General features: G+C 35.0%; 1 protein-coding gene across 2 annotated transcripts; it reads right to left on the reverse strand.

The window, feature by feature from the left end:
- Window positions 1–3,033: 3,033 nt before the first annotated feature.
- Window positions 3,034–17,660, reverse strand: LOC133646960 (troponin I, fast skeletal muscle-like). Of its 2 annotated transcripts, XM_062042935.1 has the most exons (7): window positions 17,544–17,658; window positions 17,208–17,244; window positions 15,568–15,604; window positions 13,148–13,276; window positions 12,982–13,071; window positions 9,181–9,357; window positions 3,051–3,902 (listed from the first exon to the last, which is right to left on the reverse strand). In XM_062042935.1, exons 2-7 carry the CDS (start codon window positions 17,213–17,215, stop codon window positions 3,807–3,809), a joined length of 537 nt encoding a protein of 178 aa, XP_061898919.1. In that variant the 5' UTR covers window positions 17,216–17,244; window positions 17,544–17,658; the 3' UTR covers window positions 3,051–3,806. The 2 variants fall into 2 exon arrangements, with proteins under 2 accessions (XP_061898920.1, XP_061898919.1); XM_062042936.1 differs by lacking the exon at window positions 13,148–13,276 and having other exon boundaries at window positions 3,034–3,902; window positions 17,544–17,660.
- Between the last annotated feature and the right edge of the window lie 172 nt (window positions 17,661–17,832).

Below are 17,832 nucleotides of genomic sequence, written 5' to 3' on the forward strand. Positions count from 1 at the left end.
AAGATTGCAAGCCAGTCTCGTATCAGTGTTTGTTTTGTTGCGTCGGACCAGTTCTTCCTCCCAGGGAATCTAAGTTACTGGTCAATCCCAAGTTCTTTCGTTGACATATATGCTGAGTAAGAAGGACCATCAAGACAGAATTGGAATATTTTCAAGTTTTACTAAAGCTTTAGGAGATCAGTTTAACCAATACATTCATATCGGCTACTCTAGTTGATCTGACATTCAAACGGAAAAGCCAACTCCTTTGCACACAAAGAAAACCCCCATCTCTCTTCCTCGCAACACTGATAAAGAAAGAGTGGGTGTTGTATTTCACATTTCAAGGGTGAAGACACTAACCAGGCATCTGGAAGGTCTAAAGAAACTGGTAGAATATACAAAGGAAAGGTACTAGTTACTCTAAACATGGCTGTGTAAAAAGAAAGAACTCTTAAACATATATGCATCCTCCACAGTTTCCAGAATCGGCCTGCTGACTGCCAAGGCCGAACATCGAGTACCGTGACGCAGACAGAGCAGATACAAGGCGATATCATGACTGTCAGCACATTTGCATTTTTGTATAGTCATATATTGTGTCTAACTGGAGCTGTCGAGATTACCCCCCTTCAGTGATGTAACCGGGAACCTCCCAAATAAATAGAGGAAACACGTGGGCTGGACTTTTAGAACGTAGTTTGGATCTGTAACTAGAGTACAGCCCAAAACACATCTCTCCTCAATTGAGCAAAATGTAACTCTGTCTCTGCATGATTCCTTGCTTCTCGTCTGTTTAATAGATGTCATCAGTGTTTGAACCTGACACTGATTCTTAAATAATATGTCACCTAAAGTAGGACTTCACATCAATAGACCCTTTCCCAAATAAAGTCCCCCCCACCTGTGCTTCCACCAAAAACTACCCGGGTAGATTTAGTTCTTCAGAAACTTTTCGGAGTTTGACATCGGGGGGCGAACGCCGATTGGTTGGACACAGTTTGCGGCGTTCCTATAATGTCTTTTTCAAACACACATTGTAAGTAACATCAAATATGAACTATTTACTTTAGTACATGTTGTAAAAGTAGTCAGTGACACTCCGTTTGTGCAGTTGTTAGCCTCAACCCCAGTCAACAGAATGCTAATGTTAACAAGCTAACGCTAATACCACGTATTTGTGTTGTCGACGTGAGATAAACACTGACATTTATTATTGATATATTGTTATTTACAGATAAACACTGACATTTATTGTTGATGTATTGTCATTTACAGATAAACACTGACATGTATTATTTATATATTGTTATTTACAGATAAACACTGACATTTATTATTTATATATTGTTATTTACAGATAAACACTGACATTTTTATTGATGTATTGTTATTTACAGATAAACACTGACATTTATTATTTATATATTTACAGATAAACACTGACATGTATTATGTATATTTTGTTATTTACAGATAAACACTGACATTTATTATTTATATATTATTTACAGATAAACCCTGACATTTATTATTGATATATTGTTATTTACGGATGAACACTGAAATGTATTATTGATATATTGTCATTTACAGATAAACACTGACATTATTTATATATTGTTATTTACAGATAAACACTGACATTATTTATATATTGTTATTTACAGATAAACCCTGACATTTATTATACATGAATTGTTATTTACAGATAAACCCTGACATTCATTATTTCTATATTGTTATTTACAGATAAACCCTTCAATCAATCAATCAATCAATCAATGTTTATTTATATAGCCCTAAATCACAAGTGTCTCAAAGGGCTGTACAAGCCACAACGACATCCTCGGTACAGAGCCCACATACGGGCAAGGAAAAACTCACCCCAGTGGGACGTCGGTGAATGACTATAAGAAACCTTGGAGAGGACCGCATATGTGGGTAACCCCCCCCCCCCTCCCCCCTCTAGGGGAGACCGAAAGCAATGGATGTCGAGTGGGTCTGACATAATATTATTATTATTATTATTATTAACCCTTACATTTATTATTGATATATTGTTTTGTACAGATAAACACTGACATTTATTATTGATATATTGTTATTTACGTACAAACACTGACATGTATTATTGATACATTGTTATTTACAGATAAACACTGACATGAATTATTGATATATTGTTATTTACAGATAAACACTGACATTTATTATTGACATATTGTTATTTACAGATAAACACTGACATTTATTATTTATATATTATTTACAGATAAACACTGACATGTATTATTGATACATTGTTTTTTTTACAGATAAACACTGACATGCATTATTGATATATTGTTATTTACAGATAAACACTGACATTTATTATTGAATTTTTTTTATTTACAGATAAACACTGACATTTATTATTGATATATTATTTACAGATAAACACTGACATGTATTATGTATATATTGTTATTTACAGATAAACCCTTATATTTATTATAGATATATTGTTATTTACAGATAAACACTGACATTTATTATTGATATATTGTTATTTACATACAAACACTGACATGTATTATTGATACATTGTTTTTTTACAGATAAACACTGACATGCATTATTGATATATTGTTATTTACAGATAAACACTGACATTTATTATTGAATTTTTTTAATTTACAGATAAACACTGACATTTATTATGTATATATTGTTATTTACAGATACACACTGACATGTATTATGTATGTATTGTTATTTACAGATAAATACTGACATGTATTATGTATTTATTGTTATTTACAGATAAACACTGACATGTATTATGTATATATTGTTATTTACAGATAAACACTGACATGTATTATGTATGTATTGTTATTTACCGATAAATACTGACATGTATTATGTATATATTATTTACAGATAAACACTGACATGTATTATGTATATATTGTTATTTACAGATAAACACTGACATGTATTATGTATATATTGTTATTTACAGATAAACACTGACATGTATTATGTATATATTGTTATTTACAGATAAACACTGAAATGTATTATGTATATATTGTTATTTACAGATAAACACTGACATGTATTATGTATATATTGTTATTTACAGATAAACACTGACATGTATTATGTATATATTGTTATTTACACATAAACACTGACATAGGTCATCAGCCTGATTTGTATAAACTACCTGAAGTGTGAAATGTGCAGGGAACACACTTCTACAGGACCCAGAGGTTCCAGGCAGGGTTGAATGATCTCAATGTTGTTGCAAACCAGTATTGGCTGAGATTTTGAGAGGGAAAGAGGCTCTGCAAGAGGGCGGGGGTAAAGGGCTGTCTGAGTGGAGAGATTATCTTCTACTCCGCTTTCATCACAATTAAAAAGTTGCTGTTGCAGAAAGCCGGCTCCCTCAATCACTTTAATATGAGCAAGCACAAAATGGCTGCTAGTGTCAGTGACACAAAATGAAGTAATGAAGCGTTCGCACACAGGGATGGTTGACACAGAGAGGCATAGATGTGTAAATACAAAAGTTCCTAAATGGGGGTTTCACTGTTTATTACATTTGTGAGATTATTCAAATGTACTTTTTCAACTTTCAAATTTCAATTTGCGGGGGAAATACATTTTTTTAGGGGGCTCTGCCTACGCATGGTGGTATAGTTAAAAGTCAATAGTGTTCTTGACCACACTTGGATGTATGCGCTGTAAAAGTTTCATTAAACACTTCTTTTCACCACACCAACCACCTGTGTGCTTCAGTCAAAGAAGAAAGTTGGATCAAAACAAAAAATATTTCAAGCCTCGTTCTCAAACATTTTCTTCCTGCCGTCCATTCCCGACTTGTCCTCGATGTTTTTACGCCAGTCCCCAACATCCCGCAGCTCCTTGTCCTTCAACGACATCATCGTTAGCAACAACGTGTCTTTGTTAGCAACAACACGCCATCGTTAACATCATTGTTAGCAACCACTCATTATCGCTGGCATCATTGTTAGCAGCAACACACCATCATTAACATTATTGTTAGCAACAACACTCCATTGTTAGCATCATTGTTAGCAACAACACACCATCATCAACATTATTGTTAGCAACAACACGCCATCATCAACATTATTGTTAGCGACAACACGCCATAGTTAGCATCATTGTTAGCAGCAACACACCATCATTAACATTTTTGTTAGCAACAACACTCCATTGTTAGCATCATTGTTAGCAACAACACGCCATCATCAACATTATTGTTAGCGACAACACGCCATGGTTAGCATCATTGTTAGCAGCAACACACCATCATTAACATTACATGTATTGTTAGCAACAACACTCCATTGTTAGCATCATTGTTAGCAACAACACGCCATCATCAACATTATTGTTAGCGACAACACGCCATAGTTAGCATCATTGTTAGCAACAACGCGTCCTCAATAGCACCATTGTTAGCAGCAACAGAACATTGTTGGCATCATCGTTAGCAACAACACACCATCATTAACATTATTGTTAGCAACAACACGCCATTGTTAGCATCATTGTTGGCAACAACACGCCATCATTAGCATCATTGTTAGCAACAACGCATCCTCAATAGCATCTTTGTTAGCAGCAACAGAACATTGTTGGCATCATTGTTAGCAACAACAAACCATTATTAAAATTTTTGTTAGCGACAACCCCCCGTCATTAACATTATTGTTAACGACAACACGCCATAGTTAGCATCATTGTTAGCAACAACGCGTCCTCAATAGCACCATTGTTAGCAGCAACAGAACATTGTTGGCATCATCGTTAGCAACAACACACCATCATTAACATTATTGTTAGCAACAACACGCCATTGTTAGCATCATTGTTGGCAACAACACGCCATCATTAGCATCATTGTTAGCAACAACGCATCCTCAATAGCATCTTTGTTAGCAGCAACAGAACATTGTTGGCATCATTGTTAGCAACAACAAACCATCATTAAAATTTTTGTTAGCGACAACCCCCCGTCATTAACATTATTGTTAACGACAACACGCCATAGTTAGTATCATTGTTAGCAACAACGCGTCCTCAATAGCACCATTGTTAGCAGCAACAGAACATTGTTGGCATCATCGTTAGCAACAACACACCATCATTAACATTATTGTTAGCAACAACACGCCATTGTTAGCATCATTGTTGGCAACAACACGCCATCATTAGCATCATTGTTAGCAACAACGCGTCCTCAATAGCATCTTTGTTAGCAGCAACAGAACATTGTTGGCATCATTGTTAGCAACAACAAACCATCATTAAAATTTTTGTTAGCGACAACCCCCCGTCAATAACATTATTGTTAGCAACAACACGCCATCGTTAGCATCATTGTTAGCAACAACGCGTCCTCAATAGCATCTTTGTTAGCAGCAACAGAACATTGTTGGCATCATTGTTAGCAACAACAAACCATCATTAAAATTTTTGTTAGCGACAACCCCCCATCATTAACATTATTGTTAGCAACAACACGCCATCGTTAGCATCATTGTTAGCAACAACGTGTCCTCAATAGCATCATTGTTAGCAGCAACAGGACATTGTTGGCATCATTGTTAGCAACAACACGCCATCATTAAACATTATTGTTGGTGACAACACGCTATTGTTAGCATCATGGTTAATAACAACATGCTATTATTAACATTATTGTTAGTGACAACCCGCCACTATTGGCATCAAGGTTAGTAACAACACGCCATCATTAACAATATTGTTAGCGACAACACACAATTGTTAGCATTATGGTTAGCGATAACATGCTATTATCAACATTATTGTTAGCTACAACACGCCATTTTTAGCATCATGGTTAGTAACAACAAGCCATCATGAACATTATAGTTAGCAACAACACGCCATTGCTAGCATCATGGTTAGTAACAACATGCAATCATTAACATTATTGTTAGCGACAACACGCCATAGTTAACATCATTGTTAGCAACAACCCGCCATTATTAACATTATTGTTAGCGACAACATGCCATCGTTACCATCGTTGTTAGCAACAGCACACCATCGTTAGCAGTAATGTTAGCAACAACTCGCAATTGTCAGCATCATGGTTAGCAACAACTCACTATTGTTAGCATTTTTGTTAGCAACAACTGGCCATTGTTAGCATCATGGTTAGCAACAACTGGCCATCGTTAGCATCACTGTTAGCAACAACAGAACATTGTCTGCATTGTTGATAGCAACAACACGCCTTGTTAGTAACAACAGAACATCATCCGCATCATTGTTAGCAACAACACGACATAGTTAACATCATTGTTGGCAACAACAGAACATTGTCTGCATTGTTGATAGCAACAACACGCCTTGTTAGCAACAACAGAACATCATCCACATCATTGTTAGCAACAACACGACATAGTTAACATCATTGTTGGCAACAACACGCCATTGTTAGCATCATTGTAAGCAACAACACGCCATTGTTAGCATCATTGTAAGCAACAACACGCCATTGTTAGCATCATTGTTAGCAACAACATGCCATGGTTAGCAGTACTGTTAGCAACAACTCGCCATCGTCACCATCTGTCTTTGCTAATAACTGCCGAAAATGGATGGACGGATGGATGTTAGCATTATGGTTAGCGACAACTGGCCATTGTAAGCATCATTGTTAGCAACTACTGGCCATTGTTAGCATCTTGGTTAGCAACAACAGAACATCGTTGAGATCATTGTTAGCAACAACACACCTTGTTAGCATCACCATTAGCAACTACAAAACATCATCGGCATCATTGTTGGCAACAACACACCATCGTTAGCGTCATTGTAAGTAACAACATGTCATCGTTAGCATCATGGTTGGCAACAACTGGCCATTGTAAACATCATTGTTACCAACTACTGGTCATTGTTAGCATCATGATTAGCAACAACTGGACATCGTTAGCATCATGGTTAGCAACAACTGGTCTTTGTTGGCATCCTGGTTAGCAACAACTGGCCATTGTTAGCATCATGGTTAGCAACAACTGGCCATTGTTAGCGTCATTGTTAGCAACAACTGGCCATAGTTGGCATCATGGTTAGCAACAACTGGCCATAGTTGGCATCATGGTTAGAAACCACTGGCCATTGTTAGCATTATGGTTAGCAACAACTGGCCATGGGTGTTATGGGTTTGTTTTTTGTTTTTTTGGTCATAAAGAAATACAGTCATGTGTGCTTACGGACTGTATCCCTGCAGACGGTACTGATTTATATTGATATATAATGTATATATTGTGTATTTTATGTTGATTTAAATAAAAAAATAAAAGGTATTTTATTTTTTAGTTTTTGTGCGGCCTCGGCCCGGTGGTTGGGGACCACTGTTCTAGCACATACGCTGCAATTTCTCTATCAATGTTGTCCTGGGTAGCAGTGCCTCCGTTAAAATCCAGCCGCTGTGTGTCTCTCTTTACTAGCTTCGTCGAAGCATGTTGCTTTTGTAGCTGTTTCAGCAGATTTGAATGGCTGTTTTGGGCAATAGATAGGATCTTTGATCCAAGACACAACTTACATTTGTCTAAAATTTTCTTTTCTTTGTGCTCGACAAAAGAAAAGTAGTGAGAATATCTCCATGTTAAGAAACTCGACTTCTGCTCCGCCATGATGTCTTGTTAGTAAACACAGATACGCCCCCCGGCCCCACACACACAGCGCCTCTTCTCTTCCTTGTGACACAGGAAGAATCAGAAGGACGACACAGCAACTCTCCAATAAAACACACTCAGATCTTCTCAGTTTCTAGCCGATACTATATAAAAAATAACGTAGTAACGCATCATGTAGTAACGGTAACTGAGTTACTGAATATAAAAAACTACGTGTTAGACTACTAGTTACAGTAACGTGTTACTTCCAACACTGGTTAGCATCATGGTTAGCAACAAGTGGCCATTATTAGCATCATGGTTAGCAACAAGTGGCCATTGTTAGCATCATGGTTAGCAACAAGTGGCAATTGTTAGTATCATGGTTAGCAACAAGTGGCCATTGTTAGCATCATGGTTAGCAACAAGTGGCCATTGTTAGCATCATGGTTAGCAACAGGTGGCCATTGTTAGCATCATGGTTAGCAACAAGTGGCCATTGTTAGTATCATGGTTAGCAACAAGTGGCCATTGTTAGTATCATGGTTAGCAACAAGTGGCCATTGTTAGTATCATGGTTAGCAACAAGTGGCCATTGTTAGTATCATGGTTAGCAACAAGTGGCCATTGTTAGCATCATGGTTAGCAACAGGTGGCCATTGTTAGCATCATGGTTAGCAACAGGTGGCCATTGTTAGCATCATGGTTAGCAACAAGTGGCCATTGTTAGCATCATGGTTAGCAACAGGTGGCCATTGTTAGCATCATGGTTAGCAACAAGTGGCCATTGTTAGCATCATGGTTAGCAACAAGTGGCCATTGTTAGCATCATGGTTAGCAACAAGTGGCCATTGTTAGCATCATGGTTAGCAACAAGTGGCCATTGTTAGTATCATGGTTAGCAACAAGTGGCCATTGTTAGTATCATGGTTAGCAACAACTGGCCATCGTTACCACCACTGTTAGTAACAACAGAACATTGTTAGCATCATTGCTAGCAACAAGTGGCCATTGTTAGCATCATGGTTAGCAACAAGTGGCAATTGTTAGTATCATGGTTAGCAACAAGTGGCAATTGTTAGTATCATGGTTAGCAACAAGTGGCCATTGTTAGCATCATGGTTAGCAACAGGTGGCCATTGTTAGCATCATGTTAGCAACAAGTGGCCATTGTTAGCATCATGGTTAGCAACAAGTGGCCATTGTTAGCATCATGGTTAGCAACAAGTGGCCATTGTTAGTATCATGGTTAGCAACAAGTGGCCATTGTTAGTATCATGGTTAGCAACAAGTGGCCATTGTTAGTATCATGGTTAGCAACAAGTGGCCATTGTTAGTATCATGGTTAGCAACAAGTGGCCATTGTTAGTATCATGGTTAGCAACAACTGGCCATCGTTACCACCACTGTTAGTAACAACAGAACATTGTTAGCATCATTGCTAGCAACAAGTGGCCATGGTTGTAGTGTGAAAGTATGCTGCAGGTGTGAAAGGTTGCAGTGTGAGATGTTCTTGCTGACTCACCTCATCTTTCACTTCCTTCTTGACCTGCTTGAGGTTGGCCCTCAGGTCCAAGTTGACCGTGTGCTTGGAGCCCAGCAGAGCTTTCAACATGGCGTCCGCAGACATGCGCACCTTCTTCAGGGTGGGCTTCCTGAACTTGCCCATCAGGTCTTGAACCTTAATTTTCAGATCTTCAATCTGGAAGACGTTCAGGTGTCACACCTTCACTTTTTACATCACCACCTTCTACCTGCAGCTGCTACGCCACATGATTACATCAATGTGCCGCTTATTAACATTTCTTTCAACCGAAAAAATCATGTATCCTGATACTAGGCGCCATCTTAGAAGCATGCTAACCTCGCTATGCTAGCATGCTAAAGTTTTTTGCTAGCATTTTGGCTAATTTTATTTGTTTAAACTAGGGATGTCCGATAATGGCTTTTTGGCGATATCCGATATTGTCCAACTCTTTAATTACCGATACAGATATCAACCGATACCGATATATACAGTCGTGGAATTAACACATTATTATGCCTAATTTGGACAACCAGGTATGGTGAAGATAAGGTCCATTTTTATAAAATGTGTAAAATAAAATAGGATAAATAAATTAAAAACATTTTCTTGAATAAAAAAGAAAGTAAAACAATATAAAAACAGTTACATAGAAACTAGTAATTAATGAAAATTAGTGCAATTAACTGTTAAAGGTTAGTACTATTAGTGGACCAGCAGCACGCACAATCATGTGTGCTTACGGACTGTATTCCTTGCAGACTGTATTGATATATATTGATATATAATGTAGGAAGCAGAATATTAATAACAGAAAGAAACAACCCTTTTGTGTGAATGAGTGTGAATGGGGGATGGAGGTTTTTTGGGTTGGTGCACTAATTGTAAGTATATCTTGTGTTTTTTTATATTGATTTAATAAAAAAATAAAAAATAAAAACCGATACCGATAAATAAACTGATACCGATAATTTCCGATATTACATTTTAAAGCATTTATCGGCCGATATTATCGGACATCTCTAGTTTAAACCCCCCAAAAATATCTTGCTTTTCAATACTTGCCGCCCTCTTAGAAGTATGTTAACCTTAAAAATCACATCTTCTGATACCAGTGCCATCTTAAACGTATGCTAACTTTTTCTATGATAGCATGCTGCGCTAGCATGCTAACAATCTATGCAAGCAATTTTGCTATTTTAAATTTGTTTAAACCTAAAAATTATGGTTTTAAATACTTGGCACCATCTTAAAAGTACGCCAACTTATGTCATCATTCTAACTAGGGATGTCCGATAATGGCTTTTTGCCGATATTCCGATATTGTCCAACTCTTTAATTACTGATACCGATATCAACCGATACCGATATATACAGTCGTGGAATTAACACATTGTTATGCCTAATTTGGACAACCAGGTATGGTGAAGATAAGGTCCTTTTTTAAAAAATTAATAAAATAAAATAAGAGATAAATTAAAAACATTTTCTTGAATAAAAAAGAAAGTAAAACAATATAAAAACTGTTACATAGAAACTAGTAATTAATGAAAAGGAGTCAAATTAACTGTTAAAGGTTAGTACTATTAGTGGACCAGCAGCACGCACAATCATGTGTGCTTACGGACTGTATCCCTTGCAGACTGTATTGTTATATATTGATATATAATGTAGGAACCAGAATATTAATAACAGATAGAAACAACCCTTTTGTGTTTTTTGGGTTGGTGCACTAATTGTAAGTGTATCTTGTATTTTTTATGTTGATTTAATAAAAAAAAAAACGATACAGATAATAAAAAAAAAACGATACCGATAATTTCCGATATTACATTTTAAAGCATTTATCGGCCGATATTATCGGACATCTCTAATTCTAACGTTAGCAAGCTAAAGTTTTTTGCTAGCATTTTGGCTAATTTTATTTGTTTAAACCCACCCCAAAAAAATCATGCTATTCAATACTTGCCGCCCTCTTAGAAGTATGCTAACCTTAAAAATCACATCTACTGATACTTGGTGCCATCTTAAACGTATGCTAACTTTTTCTATGTTAGCATGCTGCGCTAGCATGCTAACAATCTATGCAAGCAATTTTGCTATTTTAAATTTGTTTAAACCTAAAAATTATGGTTTTAAATACTTGGCACCATCTTAAAAGTACGCCAACTTTTCCAATGTCATCATACTAACGTTAGCATGCTAAACTTTTTTGCTAGCATTTTGACTAATTTTATTTGTTTAAACCCACCCCAAAAAAATCATGCTATTCAATACTTGCCGCCCTCTTAGAAGTATGCTAACGTTTCCTATGTCATCATGCTAACGTTTGCATGACAAAGTTTTATGCTAGCATTTTAGACAATTTGATGTTTAACTTAAAAATCATAGATTGTGATACTTTGCGCCATCTTAGAAGCATGTTAATGTCCTCTATGCTTGTATGCTAAAGTTTTGTGCTAGCATTTTAGTTAATTCTATATGTTTAACCTTAAAAATCATATCTACTGATACTTGGCGCCATCTTAAAAGTATGCTAACTTTTTCTATGCAAGCAATTTTGCTATTATAAATTTGTTTAAACCTCAAAATTATGGTTTTAAATACTTGGCACCATTTTAGAAGTATGCCAACTTTTCCAATGTCATTATGCTAACGTCAGCATGCTAATGTTTTATGCCAGCATTTCAGCTAATTTTATACGTTCAATCTAAAAATCATGGATTTTGATACCTGCCGCCATTTTAGAAGTATGTTAACGTCTCCTATGTTAGCATGCTAATGTTTTCTGCTAGCATTTTAGCTAATTTTGTATGTTCAACCTAAAAATCACGGATTCTGATACTTGCCACCATCTTGTAGGTATGCTAACTTATTTTATGTTTGCACGCTAACATTTCATGCTATTATTTTTGCTAATTGTTCTTGTTTAAATAAAAAAAATCATGCCTTTTAATACTTGGGATGAAGAACTAACTTCTATATTAACTCGCTAATGTTACCATGATAAAGTTTTATGCTAGCATTTTAGCTAATGCTATGCTATGCTTAACCTTAAAAATCATGGATATTGATACTTGGCACATTCTTAAAAGTACTAAAAAACTTCTTCTATGATAGCATGTTATTGTTTTATGCAAGCATGTTTGCTATTTTTATTCAATTAAACCAAAAAAATCACAGCTTTCAATACTTGGCGCCATCTTAAAATTACGCTAGCTTTACCGATGCCATTATGTTAGCGTTAGCATGCTAATGCTCTCTGCTAGCATTTTAGCTCATTTATGTTTAACCTAAAAATCATGGATTTTGATACTATCTTTGAAGTATGACAACTTCCCCTATATTAACATATTAATGTTTTGTCTTAGCATTTTTGCAAAACTTATTTGTTTAAAGCTAAAAACCATGGCTAGGCGCCATCTTAGAAGTACTCTAACTTTTCCTACGTCGTCACGCTAACGTTAGCTTGGCAATTTTCTTTGACGTTTACCTTGAAAATCATAGATTTTGATACTTGGCGTCATTTTAGAAGTATGCTAGCTTTCTTTTATGTTAGCATGCATACATTTATGCTAATTGTATTAGTTTAAACCTAAAAACCAAGGCTTTTAATGCTTGGGGCCACCTTAGAAGTACGAACCTAAAAATCTTCCTCAAAGATGTGTGTGTGTGTGAATGCTGGCGGATTGAAACCAAATCCATGAACTGACAACTGTTGCTGCATCACAGCATATCATAGCAACCCCCAGCTAGCGTGCCAATGCTAATCCAGTGATGACATCATGCTGCTTAAAATACCTCCTTGTTACTTTTGTTGGCCTTCACCTCCAGGTCGTAGCGCTCTTCATCGATGACGTCGATTTTGTGATGGAGCTCACGACAAAACTCCTGGACAACACACACACACAGATGTCACTCAGTCACACACACACACACACACACACATGCACGCGCACAAGCACACCTGCAGCTCTTGCATGTTGGTGGGTACATCCAGGGGGGGGCAGCACTGAGCCATGTACCTCCCCCTCTCCGCCTCGCGCTCCCTCGACTCCTCCTCCAAGATACCTTTAGCAACAGCCAGCATCACACTCTGAACACACACACACACACACACACACACACACACACACACACACACACACACACACACACACACACACACACACACGCACACAAAAGTGTGTGTTGTATAGCAGGTTTTGTCGTTAGCTTAGCAGCTTTAAATTTGTTTGACTTTTTTCAAGCTGCTCCTCAGAAGTCTCCTGGCGCCACCCAGTGGTTGCAGACTATTATAGCAGTTCAAGACAATGTACGTGTAGTATAGTATACACCAGGGGTGTCCAAAGTGCTGCCTGAAACAAATGTTTTAACAGCCCGCGGTACATTCTAAAAAAATATTATAAAGTGTACTTAAAGTGCAAACAGGTGTAGTGTAACAATACAAAGTTATATCACAAAGCTGTTTTTCTTTAAAACTGCCATTGCTCCAAAAATAATAATGAATCAAAATCAATGTTGTTATGAATTATTGACATATTTAGTGCTCCAATGACTTCACATCAAATATACCACTTTGAAATATTTTTTGGGGGAAATTTTTTTTGCATATTGTGTGTGTTTGCCATATAAAAAACAAGTTTTCTTTCACAAAACAAACAATAAAAATACTTTTACAAATATAATCGTAGATAGATCTGAAATTGATTTAGAGAGCGTTAAAGTTGAAAAGGAAAAGAAAATAACATTTTATATTTTATTTGAACACTTTTATGAGTGGGGCCATTTGGGTCGCCGAGACTTTTAGTGAGATTTTAAAAAAAACGTCATAACTAAAATAAATAAAAATAATAATAATAATAATGAATCTAAATTTATATGAGTTATCGACCTATTTAAGGCTTCATTTACTTCACATCAGTGATTCCCCTTTGACATTTTAAGTGCAAAACATTATATATTTTTGCAATATTTTATTTTACGTTGGGTTTTTTTTTTACAAAAAAAAGCATTAAAAACATTAAAAAAATACAAATTTTATATTGACAGATAGCTTTTTGTGACATGTAATAAAACATTATACTAATGGATAAAAAATATTCCTCTATGAAAAGCTAAAAAAATTTTGTTCTTGTTTTGTTTAAAATAAATAAATAAACTTTATATATCGACAGATAGACCTAAAATTGATTGAGATATTTAAGCGTTGAAAGTAAATTAACATATATGTATATTATATGACTTTTTAAAATATTTTTATGACTGAGAAACATATATATATATATATATATATATATATATATATATATATATATATATATATATATATGTGTGTGTGTATATATGAGTATATGTATGTATATATATATATATATATATATATATATATATATATATATATATATATATATACCTGTATATGTATGTGTATATGTATATATATATATATATATACACATATATACTGTATATACACATATATATATATCTACATTACATATATATATAAACATGTGTATATACACACATATATAACATATATACGCATATATATACACACATATTTACTGTATATACACATATATACACATACATACATATATATATATATATATATATATATATATATATATATATATATATATATATACACACATACGTATAAGTATACATATATACATACATATATGTATACCGTATATATGTATTTCAGCTTTTCAGTGTGCAACCCTCAGTGGAAAAAGTGTGGACACCCCTGCTCTAAATAGTATAGTATAGTACATGTAGTGTAGTATTGTATAAAGTAGTACAATGTATAGGCGTTCCCAGCTCGCCTCCCGGGAGGAGCTAGATGACGTGCCTGGAGGAGGGAAGCCGGGACTTCTCTGCTTATGCTGCTGCCCCCGCAACCCGACCTCGGATAAGTTGAAGAAGATGGATGGATAGACGAAGTATAATACATTTTAAGTTTAGCGTAATAATACTAGTGTGGTACTGTAGTATTAATGTATCTCTCTTGTTTTCATGCATTTTTTGCCTTCTAGCGCAACAAGGGCTGGCACACTGACTTCCGCGCTGCTTTTTTTGTGAACCTTTGGATCTGCCTCTAGGAGCATTTTGGTCACATTTGCACCAAAAACCGGCTGCGGAGCTAACGTTGAGTACTAGTATAGCATACTAATAGTAGAGCATACAATATTGACTATGGCATTAGTACTGTAAAGTTTTGTGAGGTGTAATGATACTAGTATAGTTTTATAGTACCAGTACTGTATAGTGTAATGTAGGGTAATAATACTAGTATAGTACCCATAGTATTAATGTATAGTTTAATGTGAAAAAAACTGGCATAATACAGTAGTATTAGTACTGTATAGTTTATACCTTGAGGTGATGTTTGCGACTGGATGACATTTTCTTCCTGAAAGAGTCAACAGGAAATCAAAAGTCAAAGACTTTCAAGTAAAAAAGTTGTCAATATTTGAAAGATTTCAATGAAACAAAGTGTGATTAGTAGAGATGTCCGATATTATCGGCCGATAAATGCTTTAAAATGTAATATCGGTAATTATCGGTATGGTTTTTAAAATTTTTTATTAAATCAACATAAACACAAGATACACTTACAATTAGTGCACCAACCCAAAAAACCTCCCTCCCCCATTTACACTCATTCACACAAAAGGGTTGTTTCTTTCTGTTATTAATATTATGGTTCCTACATTATATATCAATATATATCAATACAGTCTGCAAGGGATACAGTCCGTAAGCACACATGATTGTGCGTGCTGCTGGTCCACTAATAGTACTAACCTTTAACAGTTAATTGTACTCATTTTCATTAATTACTAGTTTCTATGTAACTGTTTTTATATTGTTTTACTTTCTTTTTTATTCAAGAAAATGTATTTAATTTATTTATCTTGTTTTATTTTATTATTATTTTTAAAAAGGACCTTATCTTCACCATACCTGGTTGTCAAAATTAGGCATAATAATGTGTTAATTCCACGACTGTATATATCGGTATCGGTTGATATCGGTAACGGTAATTAAGAGTTGGACAATATCGGATATCGGCAAAAAAGCCATTATCGGACATCCCTAGTGATTAGTGATCAGGTCATATCTTACTACACACATATCTTATTAGAGCATACTGTAATTTATTACTACTAATATGAAAACCTTTCTACCATAAAGGTTTTGGATGAACATGTCTTCAAAAGTACAAAAAATATATTTTGAATACTAATAATAATACTAGGGATGTCCGATAATGGCTTTTTGCCCATATCCGATATTGTCCAACTCTTTAATTACCGATACCGATATCAACCGATACCGATATATACAGTCGTGGAATTAACACATTACTATGCCTAATTTGGACAACCAGTTATGGTGAAGATAAGGTCCTTTTTAAAAAAATTAATAACATAAAATAAGATAGATAAATTTAAAAACAAATTTTGAATAAAAATGAAAGTAAAACAATATAAAAACAGTTACATAGAAACTAGTAATTAATGAAAATGAGTAAAATTAACTGTTAAAGGTTAGTACTATTAGTGGACCAGCAGCACGCACAATCATGTGTGCTTACGGACTGTATCCCTTGCAGACTGTATTGATATATATTGATATATAATGTAGGAACCAGAATATTAATAACAGAAAGAAACAACCCTTTTGTGTGAATGAGTGTAAATGGGGGAGGGAGGTTTTTTGGGTTGGTGCACTAATTGTAAGTGTATCTTGTGTTTTTTATGTTGATTTAATTTTTTTTTTTTAAACGATACCGATAATAAAAAAAAAACGATACCAATCATTTCCGATATTAAATTTTAAAGCATTTATCGGCCGATAATATCGGCAGGCCGATATTATCGGACATCTCTAAATAATACTAATGTCTCCTAACTCTCCTGAAGGAATCAATAAAGTACTATCTATCTATCTATCTATTATAAGACATTATTTATATTTTGTACATTTTAACAGAAATAAGTTGTACTTACTCTGACATCTTGTGAGCGGTTTGAGTTATTTTCACACCTGAAAAAAATTAAGCTGTCATAAAACACTATTTTTTAATTAGAAAACTTAAAATTATACAGTCATTATTTTCAATGGTGAAATTATGATATACTGTTCTGTAATGTAAACTACATTTAAATAAAAACATCCTGACTATTACTTAAAATAAATTAATTGAGCTATTTCACAAGCTAACATTAGCAAATACACTCGATAAACTGACTTAAATCGTTGAATATGTGAAATAAAGCTAGTGAAAACAGCTTTGACAGAAATTAAAAATAATTAATAAAAAAAAAACCCATGTGTTTTCTTACCTTTAAGAGCAGACGAAGCAGAGAAACAAGTTAGATAAACACGAAGCTTGCTTTTTATTCAATTCCCAATCCAGGAAGTAGACACCGCCCATCTCTTTATGGACGGCTAAAGTTGGAATGGACCAATCAGCTTCCTTATTACGAAAGGCTAAAGTTGGAATGGACCAATCAGCTCGCAGCATCTTGCCATAACGAGGAAAACCATGGAAGGTTCCAGAAGGAACAGCTGGAAGACGATGAAAGCTCATCGAATGAAATCCTTACGGCAGAAAATAAAAAGGTAAACATA

The sequence above is a fragment of the Entelurus aequoreus genome, linkage group LG03 (genome assembly GCF_033978785.1).
Source record: "Entelurus aequoreus isolate RoL-2023_Sb linkage group LG03, RoL_Eaeq_v1.1, whole genome shotgun sequence".
In the NCBI taxonomy this organism is placed as follows: domain Eukaryota; kingdom Metazoa; phylum Chordata; class Actinopteri; order Syngnathiformes; family Syngnathidae; genus Entelurus; species Entelurus aequoreus.

Excerpts from the sequence above, each read along its gene's own strand:
- LOC133646960 (XM_062042935.1), bottom strand. Across the intron at positions 13,072-13,147 it reads CCAACATGCAAGAGCTGCAG|GAGTTTTGTCGTGAGCTCCA; the intron begins GTGTGCTTGTGC and ends TGTGTTGTCCAG. Across the intron at positions 9,358-12,981 it reads CCAACAAAAGTAACAAGGAG|ATTGAAGATCTGAAAATTAA; the intron begins GTATTTTAAGCA and ends AACGTCTTCCAG.